Source organism: Haemaphysalis longicornis, unplaced genomic scaffold (genome assembly GCF_048455015.1).
Source record: "Haemaphysalis longicornis isolate Haplotype H1 unplaced genomic scaffold, Haemaphysalis longicornis Haplotype H1 scaffold_7, whole genome shotgun sequence".
Lineage (NCBI taxonomy): Eukaryota > Metazoa > Arthropoda > Arachnida > Ixodida > Ixodidae > Haemaphysalis > Haemaphysalis longicornis.
The window spans coordinates 157,231,409-157,259,029 of record NW_027526422.1 but is presented as its reverse complement, the minus strand read 5'-3'; the positions used below and the strand labels follow the sequence as shown (position 1 = coordinate 157,259,029).

The window sequence follows — 27,621 nt, the reverse complement described above, 5'->3', positions numbered from 1 at the left end:
ACGGGAGAACCGCTGTGACCTGAAGTTCAGGTGACGCGCTGTTCAGGGGGCTGCACAAGGTTTGCAGAATACCGATATTGCGTGGTTGATCCACTTTGCATTAGGAAGTTCAAGCAAGTGGCTTGCTAGTTTTTAATTACTGTGAAGCCTTCGTAATCACTGGTGGCAGATGAAGCAGTAGGAAGTTCTAAAAGACGTGGTCGAGAAGTAGCGGTCGTCGTTTGTTTGATGGGGATGCGAGTGACCATGGCTTGATTCAGGCGGGTTCAGTGATTGAGGCCGTGGGTAAAAGGCCAAACTGTGTTATGTGCGCTGATGTTTAGCGTGGGGGTTAGGTTCTAGTGAACCCACATTACTTGTTTCACAACAATTTTGCCATACACCACACGGCCAGCGACGAACGGGGCGTCGTTATAACATGGGTCTAAAAATTGTTCCTTCCATTAACATACATGATGTCTGGTTGAAATTGAGTGTCTTATCAAACCTCGACGATATGACAGAGTATGATCTGCCAGGTGATCCAAGTGACTGAGAGGTGAACCAAGGAGTCCGGGTTTAATTGCCACATGGGAATGCTTGTATCTAAGCATTTGTAGCTCACTGCATGAAATTGGCTTTGTTTGCAAGCTACGAGGGCTTTCCTTATCAATTATTGACTAATGCAAGCGTTGAAGGTTCCTTAAAGAATAGGCATTTAGCTGATAGAAAGATAGTGCGTTATTTCAGACTCAGGGCTGAGGCGTTGGGCTGCTGAGCACGAGGTCACGGGTTCGATTCACGGCCGTGGCGGCCGCCTTTCTGATGGCGGCGAAAAGCTAAAACGCTCGTGTGGTCGAGATTTCGGCGCACGTTAAATATCCCCAGGTGGTCAAAATTAATCCAGAGCCCTCCACTACGCTCGCCTCATCGCCTGCGTTGCGTTTGGCGCGTTAAGCCCTACAATCAATCTAAGAGCCAATGCAATATCCCTGGCGGATGGCGCAGGTGCGTAGCTCAACAAACTTTTTACTCGCTTTTATTGCAGTTTATGTTACCGAAGATGCTTGGGAAATGCTGCGCCTGTAGAGGTAACATATTTCTCTCGTTCCTGGGGAGCGATGTGGGAGTGTTGTACGGAATACCGGATGTTATGACTCACACCATAACAGGTAATATACCATACTCTCACTGCGTGAATTTCCTTTCTTACGCAGTTGAAAATTTCTGCTTTGCTAGCCACGTCGCGCAAAAGCAGGGTCTAAGTTCCGACTACACAAAAAAGTACTGAAGAAACCACTTTGCCATCGTAACAATTTCACAGTCTATATCAAAGATGGCCTATGGCTTTAGACCCGTTTTTGGTCTCCTGTAAAAACATTCACGTACAGAAAGAAAATATTGTCTTACCAGCTGAAGATAACAACTTGTAAATTCCCAATGGAGCGTCTTCCACGAGTTAGAGCAATTGAATTATGGTATAGATAATTTAGAATATAGAAAACTATATAAAAATTACGCTAGCAATTCGTGGGGTATGCATAAAATTGATTTTCTACTTTGAAAAAAAAAATATTTGCACTTCGATAGCAGTATAAAGCTGGGTATGAGATATTAAGTTCTTTAGGCCTATAACTAAAAACCCCCAAAATACCCACATTACACGTCTTTGTCTCACACTCATCTGCCAAAGAGAAACTAAAGTTAGCAAAATAAGACCCCATATCCCACTGCCTTTCACCTTCCTAAAACCAAGACGACCGGTCTGCTGCACCAAGGTGAATGAGCTACCAGCGGCTCGAGATATGTCACAAGCATTACCATATACAAATCAGCTGTCAGCTTGTTCATTCCGCAATACAAAACGTTTTCCTCAAACATGCCTAAGGAGACCTGCAAATGAGCAGCTCTTTACAGGCGTACGCTCCGACTTTTAACGTGACATTCTTCATAGTACACGCCACTGTAACAGAGTTGACTTCGGCTGGTTCCATTTGTTTTCGCGCATCATAGACGCTAGGAAGAAAATATTAATAAAATGTACTTGAACAATGACAGTTGCTACTAAAATAAAGAAGGTTGCCGAGATGGGTACATTACCTCGAAGAGTAGCCCGGAGTTGGTCACTGAGTATCATGAATGTGTCGTACGAAGATCTGCTGTCAGGTATAGTGTGATTTTTTCTCCACCCACCGCAAGCGTACGCATAAAAATCGTTGCAAGGGTTGGCACTTTTGTTGAGTGAAGCCTTAATCTCTCTCGCTGCAAAAAATAAATGCCAGAGCAGTTCTGTACGACTTTGCCATCGTCCAATCAAATTAAAGCTTTCTCTGTGCATTGCTTGTTTGAATTTTGTATATTCTGGCCAGCCTCTACACTAAAGTAGCCGAAATTCGCGCATTGAGATAATACAAATACAGTCTCGCTGCAAAAAATAAATGCCAAAGCAATTCTGTATGACTTTGTCATCGTCCAATCGAAATAAAGTTTTCTCTGTGCATTGTTTGTTTGAATTTTGTATAATCTTACGAGCCTCTACACTAAAGTAGCCGAAATAAGCTCATTGCGATAATACAAATACAAAATTACATGAATCGAAAACAGCAATAATCCATAGAAAATGTGAGTCTTCTTTTGGGATCTTGAGTTTTTTCTGGTACGTAAAGCTACGGCAGGCTACAAACTTACTTTGAAGGCAAGACAACTCTCACGACTTTGCAAAGCCGTCTTTGTAACTGACTCTGATAGTATACTTAAATATGGCTAGTCGAGCAGAAAATGTATACGCAGGTTGCAGTTGAGAAAGATATGGGGTCACTGGAAATATAAATCATTGATTTTTTTCAAAAAAATTGACAAACCCAAAAATGGTCAAACAAAGCCCAATTTATTATATAACCACGCCTTCCATACTAGAAGAAATAGAATTTTTTTTCATAAGTGTTATGGGCAGCGATATCCAACCAGAATTAAAAAATGCATTGGATTAGGAAAAGCTGCCTCAATTCCTTGCAGGCGAAACTTTTGTGGCTCCACTGACGATAATTATAAAGAACTGACTTACTGCTGCATCTTGTTTCTTATATTCGCTTTCATTCTTTATTCTTCCAGTCCAGATTGCTTCGACGAGGAGACAAGCGCAACTGCACCACAAGGCTTCCCTGAAGTGAAAATAGTCCTCGCGTAGCTTACACCTGTTCTGTTTACGTGTAGCCATAGACGCCCATAAGATGATACATTGGGCTAACTATTGTTTTGTCACAGGCGACCTGCGAGGTAGCGCCGGGGAAAAGCACTCTGCGCGGAAGCTAGAGGCCCCGGTACTATTATGGAAGGAATTTGAATGTGATTTTTCGTCACTCGTAAAAGGACCGACAATGGTTTGTACCAGACAACAGGGTCCGGTTTGTTAGTGCCATGGGACATTTCATGCTTTCACCCTAATACAAGTGCTTGGCGATGTCACCTATCCAGTGACTAAACAGGCGATTCGTTTTTGACGAGTTCGTCTATTTTTGGCGGCTACTGTTTTATCAAGGCATAAAGAAATCAAACTCGCGCTGCGATTGCGGAGGCTTTTGTTAAAGAATAGCGGAGAGTTTGTTGAGACTGTAGCGGTAAGTGCAGTTGCATACCCGAAATTTGTTTTTCCACAATAGTTGATAATCTTTCTTTAATTTTTATATTCTCTCTTTTTGTAACGTTTTAGCTGTTTAATGACTTCTGCTTGTTATAAGGTTTGATTTTTACCACTTCATATATTTTATTCACGCTTATCTTGGCGATTCCTTCACAGGACAGCATGTTTGTCCCCGGAACGTCCTGCGTATTTGGGGCTGAGAATAAGAATTGGATGCTGACGAGGCTGCTGATGCTATGTCTGGCGCAGGACGTCCGTTCGGTGGAAATGGAGCCAGCGTGGATGTCAAGCCCTAACCAAGCTACGACGTAAGATTGAAGTTTCGAGGGCTCTATTAAACTCAGTCGAACTGTTCATCCTTTTTTGTGTGGCCACAGTGGCGGTGAGGTAAAAGTAACCAAAAGTGGAGGCCTTTTCAGAATACAGAGTGTTACGTGGGATTGAACATCTCGAAAACAGGCGCGGAACGTCTTCCAAGCGTCCTTTAATTAAGGGTTTCCTACTTTTAGAGTTTTCCTGCTAAAAAGCGACGTAATTGATGTTTACCATGAAGGCGGGCAACAAACTAACCAGACTGCGTGGAGCGCTCCAATATACTAGAAATATATGTATATTAGGTTATGCAACAACGTCGACATTACGTTAGCTCTAAACTATTGTGTCTTTGGTTGTAATAATGCGCCAGAAACTTCGAATCGGCTGCCGTGCAATGCAGGAGAAAATCTGTAGCTTTCGAATTACCGAGCAATTTTGCACCTTCCAGACAAAAGCATCGCCGAGGCCTCTTGTAAATAGGGGGTTAATTTTAACCATAACCAAATGAGTGATTAAAGCATAACGTAGGGCATACCTCTTTGAAGACACACAGTTGAATTGCAGATATTGTAATTTCCTGAAAAGAATAGATTTATCAGTTAACAGGGGAAAACAATATTAGTAGAGTGTATGAACGAATACTGGCACGGATGGGAATTTGCGGGAAGTTTTCCTTTCACATAGGGTATATTTAAAGAAAAATTTGGTGCCCTTCGACGCTATAAAGAAGTGTAAACGCGGAAGCTTGGCGCAGTTCAAAAAATGCATGAAGAAAACTTGTTTACTTTTATTTCCGCATTGGGCACACTTCTTAGCCAACTACCTTATGAAATTTAGAAGCATTCAAACTTTATTCTACCGTTTCTCTCCAGTCTACTAGGAATCCGGATATCTGTGTCATCGCCAACCTCTCGAACAAGTAGGGCAACAGTCGGGTGGCATGGGCAGCGAGACGACCACGTTTAGGTATCCCACAAGCACCGCAGGCATGTCGTCGGTGAGCGCATGAAGCCTGCGTGCGCTTGAACCACGCACACATAACCGGCAACCAGTGATGTGCACGTGATTAGAAGTGAAAATTGCCGCCAGGGAAAATGAGGCTTTGGAAGCCCTCCAAGCTGAAGAATTATTCGTGACGTCGCCGTTCCAAGCAGGCAAGTTGCTCCCTATTGGGGAAGCTTATCCATTGAAGCGCCAACGGCGGCGGTTGCCTTGGGGCCGTGTGGGTGGGGATGCATCCCAACCCTCTTGCGTCTAAAGGGATAATCTATGTGCCCTGGGTGGTTGGTGAATTTCAGAGTACACGTGTATATGTCAGTGTATCTATCGAAGTGGGTGAGGGGGCAGATTTCGTGGTGGATTTCATCCGACTGCTTTAGCCACCCTGCCGCTGAATACCACGTTAGGAGTGAGAGGTGCACTAAGGGATACTTGAGTCGGCTCATTTGTAATGGGTGCTGATGTCTTCATGGGAAATGGCCGATTCATGCCTTGGGTTTAAAAGAAGCTGGGCTGTATCGAATATTACGGGATAAGGAAGCCCGCCAGTGCTTTGTTAGCTCCTTCGATGTTTGGCAGAGATGAGTAGGGCGTTGCCCTGAGAAAGCGTGCAGGTCGAATTGCAGAGCCGATTAGAGATCGAGGACTGGGTGCGCTAGAACGCTGATTTCGAACAATTCAATGTACGTGAGGGTTGTTTTGAACAGGAGGTTAAGCACCGTTGCAGCCCTCATATCGGCATGTTTTCTGTAGCGGATGTTGGTGAAGTTTGACACTATGCACACTATGCCCACCATGACTGCTTCATTTTCTATGACTGGTTGTAACTAACAAGGTTAAGGCCAATTCTCTGCCATAAATTTACCTGTGCGCTCATCGAAAGCATTACTGAGCAGCGGCACAAAGATGTCTTTGTTGGTTAAATCTTGGTCTAACGAATGAGACACGAACAATATTGCAGCCACTGTGTCAGTGTAATGTGTTTGGAGACGTTATTCGGGAAACCAAGTTTTCTCCCATTTTGCCGGAACTCTCGAGCTTCAATGCTCGTTTAGTTTTCAAAGAAAATCTGTCGGTGGGCATCTTCTTGTCGCTGCAAACGGGAATTGATCAATCTGTGATGATCCTCGGGCGACTGGGGCCACCGCCACTGCTGAATCGGCCGGAAGTCTTATGTAGGTATTATGGTGCAGTATGATATCGCAGCCGAATATGACGGGAAGAAATTGTTGTGCGATTCACACAAAGTCTGGAATCAAGCATGGGTAGTGCATTTAGATGGCTGTGGCTGCCAATTGTGGGTAGGTATGTTGACCCAAGGGCGAAATAGAAATAAGTGGGTCGAACGAAGCAAGCTTCGCCCGGCTGCTGTTATAATTCCTGGCCAATGTACATGATTGTGTATGGTGATCCTGAGACAAGTTATAGAGATGACGACGCAAACACTAAAGGTTGCAGCCAAGAGTGTAGTTCAGCTACTTTGCAAGCAGCGCTAACCAAGCACGCAGCGCTTTCTCTTAGCGATGGAGAAGAGTAGACTTCGTGGCCACATTTGTATTGTTGAATCGGCCATGAGCTTCTGACACCTGATGCTGCTGACATAGCCAATTTGCGCAGCTGGGTATACGGTGAGGATTTCGCAGCCGACTGGACCTCTGCTGAGGCATTTCTTTTACATTCTACCAACCAATTTTCCGCTGACAGACCCAGGTTCCTGAGATCTCACGACGGCCTTGCTTCGCAAGTAAATTAAGCAACGTGAAATGATCTCCGCGCGTGGGATGAAGTATTTTCGCGCATAAACAAAAATCTTCTAAACGTGTATTCTTTACAGTATCGTGTTTTGAGCACCATTGGTATGCGTTTTGTATAGGTTAAAGCTGATGTAAACATTTTGTTTTTAGAAACCAAATAACAGGTTACAACAGAGCAATATAAAACGCGAAGACCACGTTATAAGTAATAACGGCACGGATATAAACGAATATAACAGGCGTTGCTCACATTTTTGTGTGCACGTTAAAAGCCTCCCACAGTCTAGAACACTTGCTAGTTGACACAATTTAACAAACTCTTTGACTTATTTTCCTAAGGTGCCTTGAAAGGGTACATATTACTGCTTTAACGCATTGTCACCAGATGGTTCGAAAGTGCTTTTGTGTATGATTGCTGTGCTTGTATCTGAGTTGTACAGTCATGGCCAAATAAAATTTGAACACGGGCGTGTGAAGCAGAACAAAAAAAGTGAAAAATACTGTTCGTTGAGGCCTAATAATGGCGTACCACTAGTATATAATGAAAACCACATTTCGCCATTTTGTTACTGTAATAAAGCCAGGCGTCAATTCTATCTGCACGAAAATGAAGTAGCGCTACATCATCCTTTTGCTTCATATTTTCGCGATCACGTTTATTTGTTGATGACTGCGCACAATGAAAACAATATAAGGCTTTAGGAATTACTAAAATATTCTACAAACTGCTATATAATGTCAATAGATAATAGAAATAAAAGTTTTCAATACGTCGTTGCAGTTTCCATTTACGGCATAGGAAAAGCTTTGCATTAAGTGTTGAGGAACTGACATGTAGAGAATTCAACTCGCGACATCTGTCCAAAAGCTATAAGTTCGAAGATTCTGTTTGAAGTGAAGGTGTCTAAAGTGCATCTCTATAGTGAAAAGAATGCAGTGGAATGCATAGCAAACCGCTACTGTGGCAACAGTAATTATGACATGGAAGTCTTAGATTCCCAATTGACTACAACAATTTTCCCAATTTTTTATCTACAAGAAGGTACAGCTGTTTTTTACGATCGCTCAGGACATAATTTTTGTACTTGCCTTTGGGCCGGGAAGACACGCATGCCCTAGAACTGGCCAATCCAACCAAGGCTAAAGAACACAGCAGGTGAATCACAGTCATTTTTTCAAGTAGGACTCCCGGTTTCTGCAAAACGAGAAATACCGGAGCACTGTTATTATACAGAAATAAACGCTTGGAAAATGTGGTAAAAAAACAGAGGGCGGCGAATTAGCTGTACTGTCGCTTGAAAAATAATTGTATATTGTAAAGATAATTCTGCTTTGGGTGACCTTTGACAGTTGAAAGTAGTTTCTATTAGCAGGTGTTTCTTTACACAGTGAAGTACTTACAATGTTCACGTCGAGATTGGTTATTAGGCAAGGTAGCCAAAGAATTCGGCTTAGACGACTTTACTTCTTCTGGGCACATCAGCTGTAGCAAGAGGTACGATGTCTGTCAGAGATAGGCATTGCTAACCGAAACAATGCAAACAATGGGAACACGTCAGAGTGGCTAGCATGTGGCTATGTTCTTCAATCCAAAGCAGTTAAATAGCGGGTGAATCTTCCCCGCAAGCTCTCTTCACCAGAACTTACCCATTAAAAAATAAAAACTAATTCTTTGAGAGGTGGGGCAAAAATCAAATTATTTTTTGATTCGATGTCATTGTTATAGAAGATGCACTCTATTGAAAAGCTTCGATTTTTATTCTGAGAAGAATTAGACTCAGCATATTGTGCAAGCTAGGGAATAGCATAGAAATCGGTTCCTCAGAAAGTCGGTGCTTGTATGAACAAGACATAAATTCGCGAGATATTCACCAAAACAGAAGGAAAAAGCTCAGGACCAGCGCTCATTTATTGCGTCTCTTCAGACGTGTTGACCTCGCTTTTTAATGAAGTGGATTTCTCTAGCTCTCTCGCTCTCTCAGCCACCCGATTTCAAGTTTTAAACCAAGGTTTTAAGGCCATGGTTCTGGGTATGTGGCCTCTCTATAACAAATTTTTCCAGCTGTACGTGTGGTTGAAGAGCAAGGCGTTGAAAAAGTAGGTCCGGTTCTTCTTCAATAGGACGCGGTCACTCCCAGAATCGCACGTTGAAGCAAACATGATTTTGACTGCAAACATGACGTTTCGTTTGCCAACTGCGGTTTCGTATATTAGTAAATAGTAGGCGCCATTTCAAAATCAGAACATAACTTAGACCTCAAGCTTACATGTCTCCTCCCCAGGATACAGATTTTGAGTATATTTGTTATAAATCGGCACCATTACCTGGATAAGTGGGGACAAAATACAAGTGAGTGCCACTGGGTGTGTGTCTGTTCTAGGTATGACTGCCGTCAACGCTAGAGAGGAATACAATTTCTCATATTTACATGAGTGCTGTGTCGCTTCCATCTCCCTCGTTTGCAGAAAGATCCTCTGGTAATACACCTCTACAGAGTGAATAACACGCGCATACTGATAATAAAGGTAGCTGCTCCTTAACAAAACTAGGCGCTTCTGGGTTCAAATTTTTTCTTCATATTGTGCGGAGCTTGTTTGAATGAAGATATAACCTCCAGTTTGACCGAGTTCCTCATATCGCTTATGATGGCCATGGTGCTTACCTTGCTCTTGACAAAGCTCCTGTGCAGAGGTTTTATTACTCGCCTAGTCTTAACAAAATTTGTTCTAAATGGCTGTCAGCCCCAGCTCTTATATCAACCTAAATGCCTGCCGATGCACGGGGTCGTCTTTGTGCTGCTGGGTTCTGTAAGCTGCAATGTCATGTTTCGGTTGGGAAGCTAATGGTTGCGTTCAATTTTGAGTATCAATGTTCTCAAAAATTTCTTATAAGTTAGCACTAGTTGGAAGACGTTTATGCGTTAAAAACGCCATTTGAGCTGAGTGAACCCTAATGGCTCCACAGTTACCAGAGACCCGTAAAGACTCTCCTCAACCAGATACCTTCACCTACTGGGATCAAAATATGACTCTGAATGGTATATACAATGATATGTTCACTGCAGCGACATCTCCACATGCAGAAATATGTATATATTCACACGCGCGTGTTTTGCCCATGTTTTACATTCACTTCACGCGATCTATTGTCTCTAAGCAATCGCGGTGGCTCAGTGGCGATGGCTTTGTACAACTGGGCACAAGAACACGGGTTATATCCTCGGCCACGGCGCCCGATTTTCTGTTGGGGGCTAAAAGGGAAACCGGCCGTGTGGTCCAAGTTTTCGCGAGCGTTAAAGATCCCTAGGTGGACAAAATCAACCCCGAACTCTTCAGTATGGTGCGCGTCATCGGCCGTGTAGCGTGGGCGTGTTAAACCCGCTAATAAATGAATCAATGAATAAATCTATCCATTGTCTCAGTTTTGCTGTAGGGAAGGAGTGGACTGCTGGGGCACACACTTTGGAGAAGCAAATGCCTAGCTTGAGAACAACAGGAAGCAAGAAAACTCTTTTCAAATTTCAGAAACTGTTTGGCAATACCTAAATTTATGTTCGAATAAAAACTTCTGTTTACACTTTGAAGGCCACTTCTACTCTGTCGTGTTTGTGGACACGTTTGACAGCGTGCTGGTTACAGTAATATTCATATCAGCTGTCTTTGAAATCGGTGTTCAAATATGTTACCTTTTACATGCGAGGCGATTCCTTGAAAAATATTTCTGCCCAAGTGAACATTGATGGGCCGCCCACAGGACGGGTCTCTTTACACAATCATCGGGAAGAGGGTACATATATCGCCGATGTAACCGTTTACAACACTCAGTTGATACATAGCTCTGACGCCGACCTGCTTTATTATGATCTAATGCATCAGCATCTATTCATTCGCGCTGTCCGTATCTCCGCTACGTTTTATTGTGAACTCGCCTAAAGAAGAACAGCCAAGGCTATTCAGAAATTGAAGAATCACAATGTATTTTAAAATGTTACCCGCTCCTTCCAACGATGCACTTCATCTTTCAATAACCGTTTTGTCAACGTACTTACAACCCAGACCACTGTCTGAAATGCCTTGTGGTCCTGCCGACACACACTGTTTCCTTCCTGTTTTCTAGCGGTCTGAATATGGCACCGTTTTACTCAGATGACAGCTATATCCGGCTATCAAGTCAGCTCCCAGCTGAGGGCTGCGTGATTTACAGATAACTTGCTCTACGAATTCGCGTGTCACATTAATCTTTAGCGACTCATGCTCTGTTCTTACTTCTGCATCTTCGGTACCATAACCTTCATACTGTTAGATTAAGCAAGCAGCTAGTATTTTGGTAGCCACAACGTTTTTACATGCAGTTACCTATTTAGTCGCCGTTTTCGGCTTCGATGGGTCCCTGCAGTGGTCCTAGATGGCTGTTTAGTGTGTTTTGATTACTCATTATATTTTTGTGTTATTTAGGATAATGCAATATCGAGAATTTACATGTAGGTCAAATCCATTCACACCCTCCCCAAGCCGCGTATCACGTGACCGCACGTCAAGTCTCCGTGCGTAAATAGGAGGGGTAGCCAGCAGATTCGCAGGTGGCGCAGGCAGCCGGCCCTCGGGAGAGGGGCCGCTGGGATCAGGCTCGGTCCGCCTCTCCGGGTATTTATTTGCTTCTAGCGAGATGCTTTAGCTTCGCGAGCAAAGGTCCCTCGTTGTGTGTGGTGTTGACAGATTGTATTACGTTTCACCCTGTCGCTGATGTTCGGGTTAATGACTCGGTGCTTTGGCAGGATCCACAACATACCAGTCAAAAACGTTGTCCCGGAGATCTCACCTAATCCGTGGTTAGCAGGAACTCCGACAAGAGCAAGGCATCGGAAGTAAAGGAACAAGAGTTGCTATGCGGGCGATAAGCATTGCACCAACAGCGAATAATTCCCCGACGGAGAGGGGATCGCCGGCAGAATTGAATGCCCTATTCTAGACTTTACAGGTTTGCCATGAATCGCCATTTTTTGCGAAGGCAAAACGTAGGCAATGAGTCACGTGTTCAATAATAGCTATCAAGACATGCACTGTTATTGGACACTTAGCTTACAAAGATCACAATCAAGCTATCAAATATTGCGCATAAATTATATCTTTTACGAACAGAGTTTCAATTGAAGTTTTTGGTGCGTTATCACCTTGCAGGACGCTACAACTGGCCCGCTCAACGTTACTATGCGATCGCCAAGCTATCGTCTGCTGCTATGTTACAAATTTATGGCGTGACCCCAGAAAAAGACGGCCATGGCCATTTGGTGACACGGTAAGGAAATCAAATTGCGGCGCCTGATGACGGTGGAGCGTACTGATGCCGCCGAAGCAGTGATTCGTCAAGCTCGAACTTAATCAGCGCAGTAATGAATAAAACAGCCAGTTTTTTTTTTATTTTGTCTCTTTAATTCGACTATGTGACGCACCAGCTCACTAGGAGGAATGTGGACAAAAATCATGCGTCGGGTTCCTTGTAGTATAAAGGCTTGTACAGCCCTATTCTGCTGTTGCGGCAAACCGCTATTTTATTGCCAAACAATGAAACAAAATATGGGACATCATTTTTGTGATCCGTTGTCGCTGACTTGAAAATATTCAAATCTATTACTTTTTCGCTAGAGAAAAGTTTCAAACCACGGGTAGTATAAAACTGCCCCTGCTGCAAATTCACGGTGATTTGAGGGCGCCGAAGGTATGATATATTTTGTCTTATGTTACCGCGATGGCATCCACCATTTACAATCTGTCACGTAACACCACGTCAATTTTACGCAAGCTGAAGTTGTCAGTTGGTAAGTGAAACATTGCTCAATTGTTTATATTACGTCACGTATTCTCAGCCAATCACGAATACGGCCGGACTAAAAGTCATATATTTGCCGAATAGCAAAGAAATGCGTTCGTTGTCATGCCTGCAGCATTTGGTCTAGTTTTTTATTGCGGGTCAAAAATTATGCGCGTTGATTAAGAGAAGTAGGGCAAACTTTAAAAACTGTAGCTAGCAAACGTCGTGAAACGTCACTTTGTCTGTCGGAAGCAGGTTACCAAAACTGAAACCCAATCAGACAAGGCTTCCGTGAAATTCACCGTTCAAGGTAAATTAATGAAATAAAGAATATGGCCCTTGGACGAACCGTCCCCCACTCCAGCGGCGCCGCTTCCGACGGTTAGCCACCCGTGCCGATTCCGGCTGCGCGCACATACGGAAAGAGGCATGACATGCGGTCACATAATACGTGGCGCGGAAAGGGTGTGAAAGAATTGATTCCTCGGTTTTTATCAGATTTTATCTCCCTTAAGGTAACTGCGCTTCAGAAACGGCTGTCACACACGCATAGGGGTTACTTTATAAAACCTGTCACCTTTGCATTGCGCAATTTGGGTGATGAGGTGGATTGAGTGATGTGCGGACATGCCGGGAAGAATATAAAATGAACAATGACAAGTGCTAACGGGGGGGTGACTGCTGGTCCAAACCCAAAATTTGTGTTTCACATCCACACACCACAGCGCTGTATAGGAATTTGTAGATGGAATGACTGAGCTCACCGACAAACAGGAATAAATGTACAGGACCAGAGTGTCGTGAATGCTTCGTTATTCATCGCATACTGGCAGTGTCTATGCCAAGGAATGGTTAAGTGTGGCGATAAAAAATGGCCCTTAAACAACGCCTTGAACTTCAAAAAATGAAATAAAAAGAACGCAGAGGACGTGGACAAAGAAACGCAAATATACTTGAAGAGCGCCCACAATATCGGCGCTGTTTTTGTTTTTTAAGGCCAAGAACCCACTCGCCGAACAAAGCATTTTATTAACGCTCTGAAACTGTTGAGAGAGCGAAGCCAATCTTGTGCACGACGCAATACCCATTTGATTCCGACGCCGTTTAGAGCAAATCAGAAACCAAAGCAGGGCTGTTTTTACGCTGTGATTTTTCATCTTTAATCGAGTCAATTAGCGTAATACACTGGGAAGGAACAGTTTTATTGTATCAGACGAAATTGGAGCCTCCGGGTTTACGGTGGCTTCGAATAACTGATTCGAAGTGCAGCATTTACATTATTTTATATCGGTGAAGTTATACATGATGCCGCATAAAAAACGTTCCCAGTTATGTAGTCGCCTAATCTTCACATAGATCTCCAACTTGTTTTGAGAAAGCTTCAGCAGAAATAGGTACAGCCGCATCCTATAACTACACACATCCCATAAATGATCTGGTTTCCCCGGGATAATTAAGTATTAGTTTTTTACAGCGGCGCGGTTAACTAATCGCTGCTAAAAAATGGGCACCCTAGAGAGTCCTATAAGCAGCTATTTGATTCAAATTTGTTATTAAGTTATCAATGTCAATGTCAAATGTCAATGTCAATGTCAAAGCTGTAGAGCATTCGCAATAACGTAGGCTGGGGCGCAAAGCATTTGTTTTTGGCAGAAAAGCTACAACTTTTGGGAGACCGCGATAAACAATGTTGCTTCAAAATTTCAAACGTGACAGAGGTAGTTTCGCTCTGATGAAATACGTGGCTTCATGGCATGTAGGGTGGATAGAGACTGAGCAAAAGATAACATGAAAGCGGCGGTGTTTTCATTACATTTCTGCGTCTCTATTTGCGGTGGTAGCACCCTCACCGATCCGGTTGTAATCCCCGCGCATAAAAAGAAGTTTACTTTAGTGTGCCTGCTGACTTGCCGTCAGCACAGACGAATCGGGATCTTATCGTCTTCGGGCGCACTAAACGTCTACGGGGCGCTCGAATAGGCACGGCTTGTAGAGGGGAACTTCTGCCTGATTACAACCAGTTGGCTAAGGCCTAACGACGTATGTTCATCGTAATCATTACCCAACCCTTATCACTATAATATTATCGATACCCACACTTGGCGCCCGGAAGCGTGGAACGAAGGGGCTGGCCACACACAGGAAAAATTCCTGCCGAGCGGAATCACAGCCAAACCACTGAACCACTTCTGATCTCAGGCCCTGTTTCTCCAGCCGGAATATCTACGATTTTAATAAATATTTAACTATACAATACAGTTAAGTAGTAAACAACGACTTGGGGCAGCTGTCATAACCACAGTGGACAACCGTTTCAGCAGATCCTACCTAGAGATTTTTCTGAGGCTGTGTGCCACTCCGCATAGAGCGACCATAGGAGAAACTCATGCCCAATTCGACGACTACCCGCAGCGTTGTCCTGTTCTGTGTAATAATATCTATATCGGCGTTATCTATAGTGTTCTTGAATAAACTGCTTAAGCTTTGACAAAGGCATGGAATCATTCCACGAATTTGTAGCCGCGATTTACGCATTTGCTCGTTGCCTGGTAAGCTAAAGTCCACAGATGGCCTCATGTTACCCACAATGCCTATTAAGCAGATGAAATATCACGATCTCCCGTAGCTGAGTCGCAACAATGCACCGCGTACGGACAAGGACCCGGATTATTTACGGATTCCCCAGTTGCCGTCGCATGCAATGGTTATGCTTCTACGAACTCTACCCTGCGCTTCTACCAACTCTAGCGAGGCTACATGGACGCTTGTACTACTAGCGGGACCAAAATGAGACAAATTTATTAAAAAAAGGTCTTGCCTTTCCGAAGGTGGCCATGCTGGTAAACACAAGCAGGATTCTGCAGATTTGTCATAGGCTGTGTCTGGCGTTATTGCAGCCGACCTTCAATCGCGCAAACACAGGAACCAAGGGCATCAGGCCGCTATGATGAGGTGAGCATCCCCTTGGCCGCCGCAAGCTTTGCTGCCACTGCTTGCGTCTAGAAACTGCAGCCCGCCCCACATGGGTGAAAAGTCGCCGTGATGTTGTATTTGTTAGTAAACCGACCACCCTCGACTTTCAAGGTGTGCCAGCCATTTCTACACCTGGACTACTCTTTCTAAAACCACCCGCACGATATCACAAATATGCACAAAAGTTTGCGTCAGTAAAATTATGGACGACTAGGCGCCAGAGAATCCTATAGCACTCTATTGTTCGCTTAGGAGTCGGACGTTCTCGAGAAAACAATGCCGACCAGCTCTCTGGCAAAATTTTTTGAACAAAGCCTACCATTTCATCGCAATTTCTTGGCAGTATAAAGAGAGTCTGACGTCACTTAAAAGAGCACGCGCTGGTCACATCGTCTACGAATTGATGTTCCCCTGATAAAGCTACCGCGGCACTGGTGCTAATTCGTCCGGTTAAAAAATAGAAAATTTCCTTTTGCTATTTTTATTCATTTGGTGACGCAACCTTGGGTGATTTGGACGCAAAATGAGACTAAACGATTCCGTAATAGTTGTTTTAATAGGTGCTGTACACTGGCGTCCCTGTCAAAAAACAATTATAGTACTGAGATTCTGTGGCTAACCTGTCAGCGGCTGCATTTGGTGGCACTGGTATGTGTGAAATCAGTCATACCAAGTGAACACTGAAGTCATTTGTATGTAGCTGATGGGCGAGTCGTTGGTGACATTGGGATGGGTTATCTATAAGAACTCCAAGTGCTAAAACGGGAGCGCTGGCTTGAAGTCTGTCGTAATGACGACAGGGTGGAGTCGAGAAACTTGTTCTTAAGGCCCTCTCAACCGTAACGCACTGCGCCATTCTAGATGGCGTCATAAGATCATAAAGCGCAGTGGTGGAGGCGCCCGTGAATATATGTCATTCCAAGAGCTCAGCGATTAGTGTCTTGGAATTGCATAATATAGCAAATAGTAAGGAGTGCGTGCCAGAGTTGGCAGTTGCACGAACTCTCAAAGTACCGAGCTAGTTCCAAAAGGTCCTGTTTCTTAAGCCCTTGTGCGTTCAAGCGGTCAGAATGGTAATCCCAGAACCAGTGCGGTTTGAGTCTAATGCATAGAAGTTTAAGATGCGCTTTTTCGGCATCACTGTCCCAGACTGAGAAGTTTCAAGAGCAGCCTTTGCGACGTTGTCAAGGGTCGGGGAAGAGATTGCGGTGCCTCAAAGCTCACAGATTTTTAAGGTGCTTCGGAAACTGTACGGTTAATTTATTCCTTTTTCTGGGTAGCGGTTTCGGGAGCCCATACCGCGAACCAGAAGGAAAGAGTTGGAGAAGATGAAAAGGAATACAAATAATGTGATAGCTGATTGGGACATAAATATTACTGACTAGCAGTAGTTGCTAGCCATGGCCGTGCGGGCCGCTGTACTAGTAACACTGATATGATTTACTGATCTTGAGTTATAAAACCGAAGCTTTTTTTGTCTCGCAGATGGCGGTGACATGACCAAAACTAATTGCAAGAACGGCAACTTCACACAATGGGAGGGCATAAAATTATGTTATAATGATGACGATTATCGTAATGAAAAAGACAACAACGCTTCCCGTGGTCGCAGTCAACTCTGAGTCTCTTGCTCAATGAAGCTGACGTGTATTCGATTGCGCCATCAAGGCATTCGGATCGCTCAGCATTTTCTTTGGGTTCGTTGCACGGGAGTTGGCTTTTAACTCTGGCTGTGTTGAAGTGGACATAGGAGTGTCGGTAACGGTGGTCTAATGAAGACGATGAAAACAAACCCACCTTTCTTAGGAGGGATATGGGTACTGTCGTCTGAGTTTCAAATTTCACTCTCAGGCGGTTTGCACTTCGATCATTGGCGGGTGAACTTTAGCTGTTAGGTGGCTTAGACTTTCACAGCTGACGCTTTCACTTTTATCTCAGCGGCTTTATTTTGCCACTTCTCCAGTTGATTTTCGCATTATAGAAAGCTTCGCGCTTCAATCATCGGCGTAGCTGCAGGTAGGGGATTTGAACTTTTCGTTGTCATAATTATGCAGATCACCGTGAAGGTTTACAAGATGAGGATGTCCGGTCCAGTGTAAATTGTAGGACTCTTGCCGGCGGAGTGTGGTTGCGGGAAGTGACTGAAACCTGTGTTTTATTGGAACTATCGTCAAACAAATTGTACCAGGATACTGTGCTCCAATGACTGTTTGGCAACCCCATAGCGGTAAAAGGACCACGGTCCAACAATAAATGTGTGTCTCTGAACACACCCATTCCTGTAAGTAGTTCCCCGAACAGTGTATGGTAGAGTTGGGCCGCTAGAATGCCAGGTTCACAAGTGGCTCGTTACTCTAAAGTCATCGGGACCCTGAAGGTGGCACCTACCGCGCCGTAATTCTCCGACACCATACAACTTCCCAGCTTGACATGCATGTCCATATGGTTGGCCAATTCACAAACCATCTTGTTGGCGACCTACGCAGAACCGAGAGCGCTGCCGGTGCCACGGTAAAGAATAGGTTTTTGAAATAGCTGTTGATGACACATAGCCTGTTATACCTAGTGGCACAGGCTGAGGCATTTAAATATTTTATGTTCTTTTAAACTTGCCTCACAATATCCATGTTGATGACACATGAGCCAGCAACCTTTAAACAGCTCGCAGAATCTCCAACAATGCACTGGGGTTTAAACCTGTGGTACGAGGCGAGGCGGAGGAACCTTAGTATGCTACGCGAGAGAGAGAGAACAACTTTTATTAGGAGCATTGATCAGAAGATCATGTGGCGGTGGTTGTCTATTCACGGGAATCCATTGGCCATCTGCACCACAGCTGCCCTCTTGACGAGGATGAGCTGGTCCGGGAGGGAGGGGCTAGAGAGAAGTGTCTCCCATTGCTCTTGGGGGTGGGGGAAAGGAATATTAGGGGTGGCAATTCTGGTGTAACTTTACATTCTACTATAATGTGCCTGATTGTCCCTGGCTGTCGGCAGAATTTGCATCCGGCTGAATATTGACTTGGGTACATTAGGTTAAGTCGGGTAGGATGAGGATATGTAATTGATTGAAGAAGTCGCAGAGGTATTTCCTGATCCTTTGTAAGTATTAGATGTGAGAGTCTGAACGTTCTTCTAAGCCTGTATTGCTGTTTTCTTGGAATGTAGTGAGTAGGACAAGCCCTACCGTACTCTCTAGGGCCTGGTTGGTCAGTGCTGTGGCCTGTTGGTGAGCAAATTAGTTGCCCTCCATGGAGGCGTGGGCAGGCATCCACACGATTTGCACGTTTAGGTTGGTGGATCGACTTGATAATATTTCATGTGCTAGGGGGGCAACCCACCCCGATTGGTAACTTCGGTACGCTTCTTGACAGACCTTGATGATTGTAGGGGATACCGTGCTTATTGTCTTCTTTTGGTCGGTGAGCGCAAGGGACTGAGTCTAGCTCTTCTTAATCATATCGCGCAGGTTGAAAACTTAGCTCGGGTGCTAGGTACAATAAAGCGTTAGCTGAGGCAGTCTCCAAGGCTTTTCGCATGACAAATCTCGTCCTAGCATGCAAGTCGCTATTTACACACTTCGTCGTACCTCATGTGGTTGATTGTTAGAGCCGAAAAGGAGGTTGTCTAGACACTATAATGTCCATACGACGTCAGTAACAGTAGTCGGATTTGGCTCGGCGGGTCCAGGAAATACAAAGACTAAATTCCAGCTGCATAGAGAAGATGGAACCAGTGGTGAGATCCTCCTTGTTGGATATAAACATGTTTAGAACGTTACTTGGCAAATGACGACGTAGAATAATTTGAAAGAGCTGTCTAACATAAAAGATCTGACATGTGTTAACTCTCCAGTTAGTTCTCAAGTCACCACCACAAAGGAGGAATCTATGGAACGTGAATCTTCCTAAGTTATACAACTTGAAAACACTTCTGTTCTGGCAGTTGTCTATGAGTAATTGACAGGAGGGGCATACTGTCATTAGTCGGGTGGTGCTGTGGAAGCAATCCTACTTTGCCTTTCGTACATGGCTGCTCCCATCAGAATAACTGGTTCCAACGCGTCGGGTCGAAGCTGCAGCTTGTGTTAAAGGAGGATATATCGGCACGAGCGTTCATAAGGACTGCCTTAATGTAAAGTCCCAGTTTAACATTCGCAGGTGTAGGCTTTTAGGAAGTGTTTGTTCAGTCGTTCGAGTAACAAGCCCAACCGAACGCTGCATTTTTAGTAGTCTGTTCCACCTCATTCACCCAGTCCTTTGCTAAGTGAAGCATGAACGTTAAGACTGACGCCGGTAACGAACGGTTCTACAATGCGTTTGGCTCACTCCATCGGCGTCGTTTGGCTTGAGCTTGTGCTGGAGCCTTCGATAGGTCGGGTGCAAGACTGGAGAGGGTAAATTGGTTGTCGATTCATGACTTTCTGTACAGACGTCAGAGTTCCAGGTGTGGTTGAAGGTGTATTTTTCTAACGAAAAAAAAATTGCGGAAACGATGTTGTTGTGGCAGAAAGGACAATTTCAAGCATGTAGCGGAAGTCACTGACGCCAAGTCTGTCGGAAGGGCGCCCCAAGATGTTATATCGTGTCATTGGCAACTCAGCACATGATTCCTTAGGCAAAAATCTGAGATATGAGCCCATACCATGAGGTAGTGCGTGCGCAGACCCGTGCCCTTCGATACGACCGGTAAGGGTTCATGCAAAGATGAGAAGCAATAGCCAATACAGCTACCAGGGTTCAGCCTTATCACTCTTCTCTCCTACTATGTTTTGTATGTGTGTATATAATCGTTTTTGAAGCATAAATACCGGTATGTATGCATACATACATGTATCATACATACATACATACGTACAGCCGTGAGCTGAAGTAAACGGACCACGGGAGCGGTGGCCAGAACTAATCGCTGCGCCGTCTGGTTGCGCGGCACCTGCTGTCGAGATCGCACACAGCGCAGGCGCGGCCTAGCAGTACAGCACACATGCCGCTATCGCTCGCTGCTCCGCGATTGTCTCACGCTGCGATAAATTGACGCCAGGGGAATCACGCCGCGCAGTTAGAGGAACACTGCCGGGCACCGCCCTATCATTGAAAACGATGCGACTCACCTGATAAGTGGCAATGGTGCTACGCTGCCACACATAGCGTGCTGTGGCTGCGTTGGGCTCGTAGCCTTTTTTTATTCAAAAAGCAGGAGGTTTCTTTTTTGTTAAGTGATGAAGTTTCTCAGTTGATATCTGCTGTCTTGTTGTTTGTTCGAGTTCATGTTTCGTGTTTTTCGTGTTCGTGTTTTTCGAGTTTCGAGCGTCTGCATGAGAGTGACAGAGTTGGGTCCCATAGCTATTTGTGTACACAACAACAATTGACTGTCTTTGTGGCCGCTCAGCGGCCTATAGTATTGGGTAATTGATAGGTCCTCCTCACTCTCGGTTGAGACGTCTCTTTGGGAGGCGGGACTTTTGTAATTAAACAAAGATTATGGCGTGGTGAAGGAAAGGGCTGCCCGCAGGACTTGGGATTTGCCCGACCTCTGATTTTTTATGCCAGTGGTACTCGGCCGGTAGCGTGCCAAAGACTCCTTCTGGGCTTGCAAAAGTTGTGAGGGACCCCACGATGAAATATGTTGATACGTGTCCTATTGTCGCACAATTAACCCTTGCAGCCAAAGCCGCTCATACACATATCTCTATGCACGCCCTTTGAGTGTGGCTTTTCTGCATAATTTAGTCGTCGTGCAAAAAGCCAGCTTTAAAATTTGTGCTGTGCGGAGGCGTTATTCTAACATGCCATACGGCAAATCCACTTTTTTTAGTTCGCGGCAGGGTTTGGAAAAAAAAAGGAAGTTGGGAGTATCGCGGAGGGACCCACGGAGTTCCTCTTCTCCCACGTTCCTGTTTTTGTCTGCGGACCCCCATCTATGAACGACAGCCCTGTGCAATGCTTTGTAAAATATTACGTGTAAATAAACTTGGCTGTTTTGAAGTATACCGTTGTTTGTTTGCCGCATGCCGTCGACCATAAGCTAGTAATCTTTTTATCTTCAATCGTCGACTGAACGACCCTCTTTGGATCAAATCCTTTAATTTCAACTCATGGCACAGAAGTGCGCAAGAACTGTCAATAATGTTTTCAAGTGCAAATAAATCTAATTGAAAAATGTAGTTTGCATGCAGTTCGATAGTCGCTGGGAATTGAAGGCGTGGTTCAATGGTATCTCATATCGCAATATAGTTTTAGAACATAAAATGTATGTGTCGTTGCCTCGAACTTGAAAAATTGCGAAGCTGGATTTTCCCGAGCAATTGCGAAATGGCACGTGTGCCGCATGCGGCAAACGAAGTTTCATAAAGCAATGCAGTACATACCTAAACACAGCAGTATTTGTCAAAACCTTGGCATGTAAGGTTAGCATCAATAATTTTCCCAGTTCGCTGATATTCTCCGGAGGCTGTGATTTCGCAGCTATCCTCAAAACCGACAAAGATGGTGTTGTGTTTTATATTCTTCGACTGTCCAGTGATTCTTTTCTGTTTCATTTTCTGCTTCAATATATGACGGGGGGGGGGTGATTGCAAAAAAAATAAAAAAATCTTGAAGCCCGAGATAATCTCCAGCGCGCCAACTCTGCCAGCGGAGCCGCGTTGCCGCCGATTGCGCCAGCGCGCCATTTCCACTGAAGGTGTGTGACCCGCAGGCAGTAAAAGGGCAGCGCGGCTCCCCTGGCGTCAATTTATCGGAGCGTGAGACAATTGCGAAGCAGCGAGCGATAGCGGCATGTGTGCTGTACTGCTAGGCCGCACCTGCGCTGTGCGCGGTCTCGACAACAGGCGCCGCGCAACCAGACGGCGCAGCGATTAGTTTTGGCCACCGCTCCCGTGGTCCGTTTACTTCAGCTCACGGCTGTACATACACACATACATACACGCATATATACGTACATACACGCATACATACATAGGTACAGGCATGCATACGTACATACATACATACACACATGATAAATACATACAAATTGCAAATCTGTTATTTTTTGTAAGATTTGTTCTTTCTGTCATTATTCATTTTATGATAACTTGTGCCTCCTTTGTATATCCATCGAGGAAAATACTTTTTGTGTGACGTTGGTGTGCTGAAGTTCATGTAGCAAAACCTAAATTGTATGTCTCCGAATAGTGTCGAACAAAATAATTAGGCGGGGAATTTGGCTTCGTCAAACTGCATAAATGCAGCTTTTTCGTTTGTCCTCGATGTCTGTTCGAAAGGAAAAAAATGAAGATTATATTTGACTTAAACTAACTGAAGTAACATGAGCTAAACTTGCATAGAGACAGCTAGAACAAAGTACAGAGGAGGAGTAGTTTGTGACAAGAAACAGGAGCCCTACTCGAATAAAGAACAGTCGGTCACTGTTGCTCAGGGGCCTGTATCTTAAGTAGGTTGAAACCATTGGGTGGTATGGTGTTTGAAATCCAACATTTTTGTGCGTGCTTGCGTTGTATGCGAGTCAACAGGCACCGGTTACCGTGAGTAATCGCAGGAGATTATGATTTTCGTCTTGTGGACAAAACAATCCGCAGATCACGGTTCCGAAGCTGATCACGGTAACAGAAGCTTAACTTCTCCGCCTGTAAAAGCTCAGATAACACAGTGCACTTGACACCCAGCTGTTTCATTCTGGTGGCTTGACGAAGGTACAGGTGAAGACAACGTTTTGGAAAAGATCCCCGATCAGAAAGACATTTGGTTAGCTCTGCCCATTAGGGCTGCCGCGGTATTTGTGACAGAACTGTGCCAGAGCTGAGAAATATAAATTCTACGACTTACCCGCACTGAAACCGGGTGTGAACCATTTTGCCACCGCATGATACAGACAATCTAACAGCAATAACGTGGCAGGTACGGGCAATGTGCCGGGGTGCCTTGAGGAGGCCTTCCGTGCGGTTTGTCTTCTTTTTATCGGTGAACTTTAGCGTACTCCGCCAGCCTGCAGCTCCTGAGTGCATGAGTTTTTGCCTGCACTGTTGTTGTCCCCTCCCTTTATTATATAAACAAGTGGCGGATTCCTTTTTTTTGCTTCGCCGGCGTGTGCGCGATGTGCGGCGTCGCTTTGTGCACCATTGTTTCGATTTTGCCACCGATGTAATTGTCTGCGACGTACTCCTGCAGTTTTTGTTTGCTCTCGCTTCTCCCAGTAGCGGGAGTCATGCTGTTTTGCAGGGCTGGAAGTTTTCCGCCCAGTGGCCAGTGACACCGCCCGTTATTTGTTTTCTAGGCAAAATGTTAGCCTTTTCTGCGGTTACTGGGTCGTTTCAGTAAACGAGGATTAAGAGTCAGGTATACATACGGCGGTTGCATTTGAAATGCTATTATTATTACACGGCAATCTTTGCCAAGTATCGCATAACCACAGCCGTCTAACGCCTAGCGTTGGCCTAAAGTTGTATATTTTGCGGAAGCACTCATTTTAATCATTATAAGAGCCGAAGTTGAGACAACTGGTGAAAGGGCGTTAAAAACAAGAATAAGAAATTTCAAAGAAAAGTGCAGAAATTTACACAATTATCCACGAATTCTCAGCATTCTTACGCAGCTCCTCTACATTGGGTGTTCTTTAGGGCCATATTTGGGTCTAAGTAACCAAGGTGTGTGGATATTTTATTGCTTTTAGCTTTTACCTGTTTTTTCACCCATATTAAAATTTCTATCAATATAATGTAGCTTTTACTTACACAAAAGTAGTGCAGTGTTTATTTATTTTTGTTGTTTTGATACGTATTTTTCCTTCTTTTTGAGGCTTTATCAGTTAAGTATTTTTTTTTCTGAGAGATTTACCATACGCGTAATATAATATCGTCCGTTCATTTTTGGTCGACTTTTGTATTTATATTTGTTATATTCTTTGCACTTTAAAATTTCGTTGGACCAAGCATCTTCATTTGTGCTACTGTAAGGGTTAGGTGCGTTACCGCCGCTAAATGCACAGTTTTGTGGAAGGCAGGGCATTACGCTTTTGAATAATTTTGGGTGTTCTTTTTTTCGTACGTGCCTCTTTCTTTTCAGGTCTTTTTAATTCGGTATACATTTTCTTGGAGGAAATGTGTATGGTTCAAATTTTCGATTTCGCCAGCTGCTTTGGGTAACTTATTTTTTTTCTTTTCTAGTTTTTTAGTTTGTAAATACCCTGTTCGTTCTTTTTTCCCATCCGCGCTGCTATAAAAAGTAAACGTTTTGCTTCTCCAAACCATGCGATTCTCTAGAAACGCAGGGCGTTACACGGCAGGCCAGCTTCTCCTATTTTTTTAATATTTTCAATTGTTTTAAAGGCCTTCTTCTTTGGAGTTTTAGTTTTTTGAAAATATGTAAGATCCCTTTTCTTAAATTTCGCCAGTTTAAATTGTTGACTTTTTAATTCTTCAAAATTCTGTTCCACCATTTTTCTACATTTGCGCTATTATAATAATAAATGCGCTAATTGTACCAGTTACGCATTTTTGTGGAAATGCATCGGTTTACATGTTTGGTGCATCTCACCTACGTTTTTTTTGTATTTCCTTCCTTCTTCTGATACTTTTTTTCGTTCAATATCTGTTTTTTAGTGGAGATGTATAAGATGCATATAATTATTTAACTGATTTTTAAAAATAATAACTGATGTTTGAGATTTTTGGTTTTCCACAATTTACTAGGACCATTTCCTCTATTCCAGCTACTAAAGCGACTAAATATTTAATTTCCGCCAATCAACATTTTTGTCGAAATGCCGGACCTTACAGTGCTGGCTGACTCATCCTAATATAATGACGGGGCTACTTAAATTTGAAAGGGTTGGTTTGTCTATATTTTTGTCTGTCTGTATGTCGGATTGTCGCTCTATTCATCATTTCGGCAAAACCTTGACACAACGCACAAAAAGAATTTTGTAGAAGCAGAACTCTTCCAAACTACTACAGCTCCTTGAATAAGTCATACGTGTGCCCATCATGTAGTACAAAGGAAGCCTCATGTCAGGAATACTTGAGGGGAAGTGTTGGCACTTATTTGGTAGTTCTCACGTTTTTTTTTTCAAATGGAATATACGGTAGTGTGTTTTGCGATTGCCTGTGAAAACATAGCCCGTTCGAGAAATAAAAATGTGGCACAAAGGCTCCAGCTCATCCCTGATAAAAGCGAACATAACGAGAATATGGCTTCCGCTCGTGTTGTTCTAGGTATAACAAGAAAATAATATAAAGGAAAAGACGGGCGAGAGAGCAGTGCGAGGAGGTGAAAATTGAACTGCATGGAACAAACCTGAGTTCAGTTCATCGGGAGAAGTGCGAGAGAAGGAGAGGAAGAAAATGACAGGAAAGGGCTCAGCACTGAAAGGGCTATGAGGTACGCCAGGAAGACAGCTATCGTCTTTCAAAAAGTATTTCGGATAAGGAAGCACATATCCGGCCAACTTATTATCGTAAGTACATCATTCGTTTTACAAGTCTTTATTTCTGTATTTGTTTCTGGAGTAAAATTATAGGTTGCTGTGAGGAGGCGCTTGTGGCAGCGGTTAGAAGGGAGAAAGAAGAAGTGCTTGGCCGTGGCGGACGAGGATCACGCGCGGGAGAAGAAAGAGGAAGAAAAAAAGAGGAAGCGAGGAGGAAGCGAAGGCAGGAAGAGCGGGGCAATCGGCGAATTTTCTGCTGGTCGCGAACGTCCAGGAGACCCAAAAGGCCGAGCCACGTCCTCCTCCTGTGCTGTCTGGTCTTGTCTTCTGGGAGCAGGAAGCAGCGTCATTGGAGCCGAGAGGGTGTAACAAGGAACGAGGTGTCCTTAGAAGACACTGTAGCAACACAAAAAGGATGTGAAGGTTTTTATAAGAACTCTAAACTGGCGTGTGTAGAAGGCATACAAAGACTACTTACAAAGTGAAGATACGTACGCCATGTCTGGATAAATGGAGTACTGCTAGTACCGGAGCAACTAAGCTAAGTTTGCAGGCGTGAAATATGTTTTATTTTAGACTTGAGGTTCCTGTTTTATGTTTGATTTGTGGATTGCAAGCTTGCATCACGAGCTTGCATTTGTGGAGAGTCAGTGGTTTGGGCTGTGTCGCTTTTTTACAATTCGTTTACAAGCGACGTTGCCAACGAGCCTTGTAAGGTTTTTTTTGTAGGTTGTGGGGTGAAGAGGGTAGGGGTCATTGCCCTCAAATCTTAAAAAAATTAAGATAGGATGATGAACGAAGACGCAATTAGCACAACTTTACTTGCTACTTGATTTAACCTTGATGTTACGTACCGACTGCAGCTTAATGAATTTAAAGTGCGAGCAAAGCAAATTTCGGGGCGGCCTTGATACTGAGGTTACCGTCAAACATCACTTGTAGGTTAAACGGCAAGGTACTGTGCCGTTTTTTGCCTTGAAAAAAATTTCGATGACAACCTCACTGCAAAAAAAAGTAAAAATCCGTGAGGTTTTGCCAAGATTCGAATAAAGTTTTCTTCTCCTGCAACTGCTCCCGCGTCAGCTCACGTCGCTGTGCATTTCGCCGACGCCGTCAACGCGGGGCGTTGTCGACGTGCGAAAGCGCGGAAAATACGCTGCAAGTGGTTGCGACCTCAGAAAAACCGTAAAATTACGGCGCCCATAACCCCATGGCAGCTGTATTTCCACCGCAAACCCAGAAATTGCCTTAAATGCCGTAATCTATATTGTCGGTACAATTACTGTTTTCTTTAAAAAATACCCACGCTCAAGCTCTTCTACGAATATCTGTATTTACCAATAACTTGGGCATCTATTTCGCAACGCGTTTTATCAAGGTGGGTGTCTTTCAGGAACAAGGTTTTCCCTCGGACGAAAACGCGACAGGACGTCGCTGCGCGGCGAGTCCGATCGTTCGACAGTTGTATTAACTGCACTCCGTATCGATACGCGCGCTACAGGCCGGTGACGGTACTGGTGCGCACGCCTTCAATTTTCGTTATTTCGCTGATTTCACTACCATGGATTTATCTACCGGACGAAGAAATACTGCCAAGTAGTTGAGGTAAGTGAGTACTAGTGAACCTTGTTTTCTTGTCATATGTATTTAACATAGCAGAGTTGCTCTCGAACTTCGGTACCCGTAAGCGGTTAGCCCTCACGATTTTAGGGACTCGCATTTTGCGTTGCG

General features: G+C 44.1%; 1 protein-coding gene across 1 annotated transcript in view; it reads right to left on the bottom strand.

The window, feature by feature from the left end:
• LOC144147163 (neprilysin-1-like) overlaps positions 1-8,126 on the bottom strand; it is a 105,622-nt gene extending 97,496 nt beyond the window's left edge. Inside the window, exons 1-4 of the mRNA XM_077679232.1 lie at positions 8,089-8,126; positions 7,777-7,882; positions 4,470-4,511; positions 2,080-2,241 (exon numbers count right to left, since the gene is read on the bottom strand). Coding sequence (XP_077535358.1) covers positions 2,080-2,241; positions 4,470-4,511; positions 7,777-7,858 — 286 coding nt within the window. The 5' untranslated portion in view covers positions 7,859-7,882; positions 8,089-8,126. The remainder of the gene's footprint in view (positions 1-2,079; positions 2,242-4,469; positions 4,512-7,776; positions 7,883-8,088) is intronic.
• Positions 8,127-27,621: the final 19,495 nt, after the last annotated feature.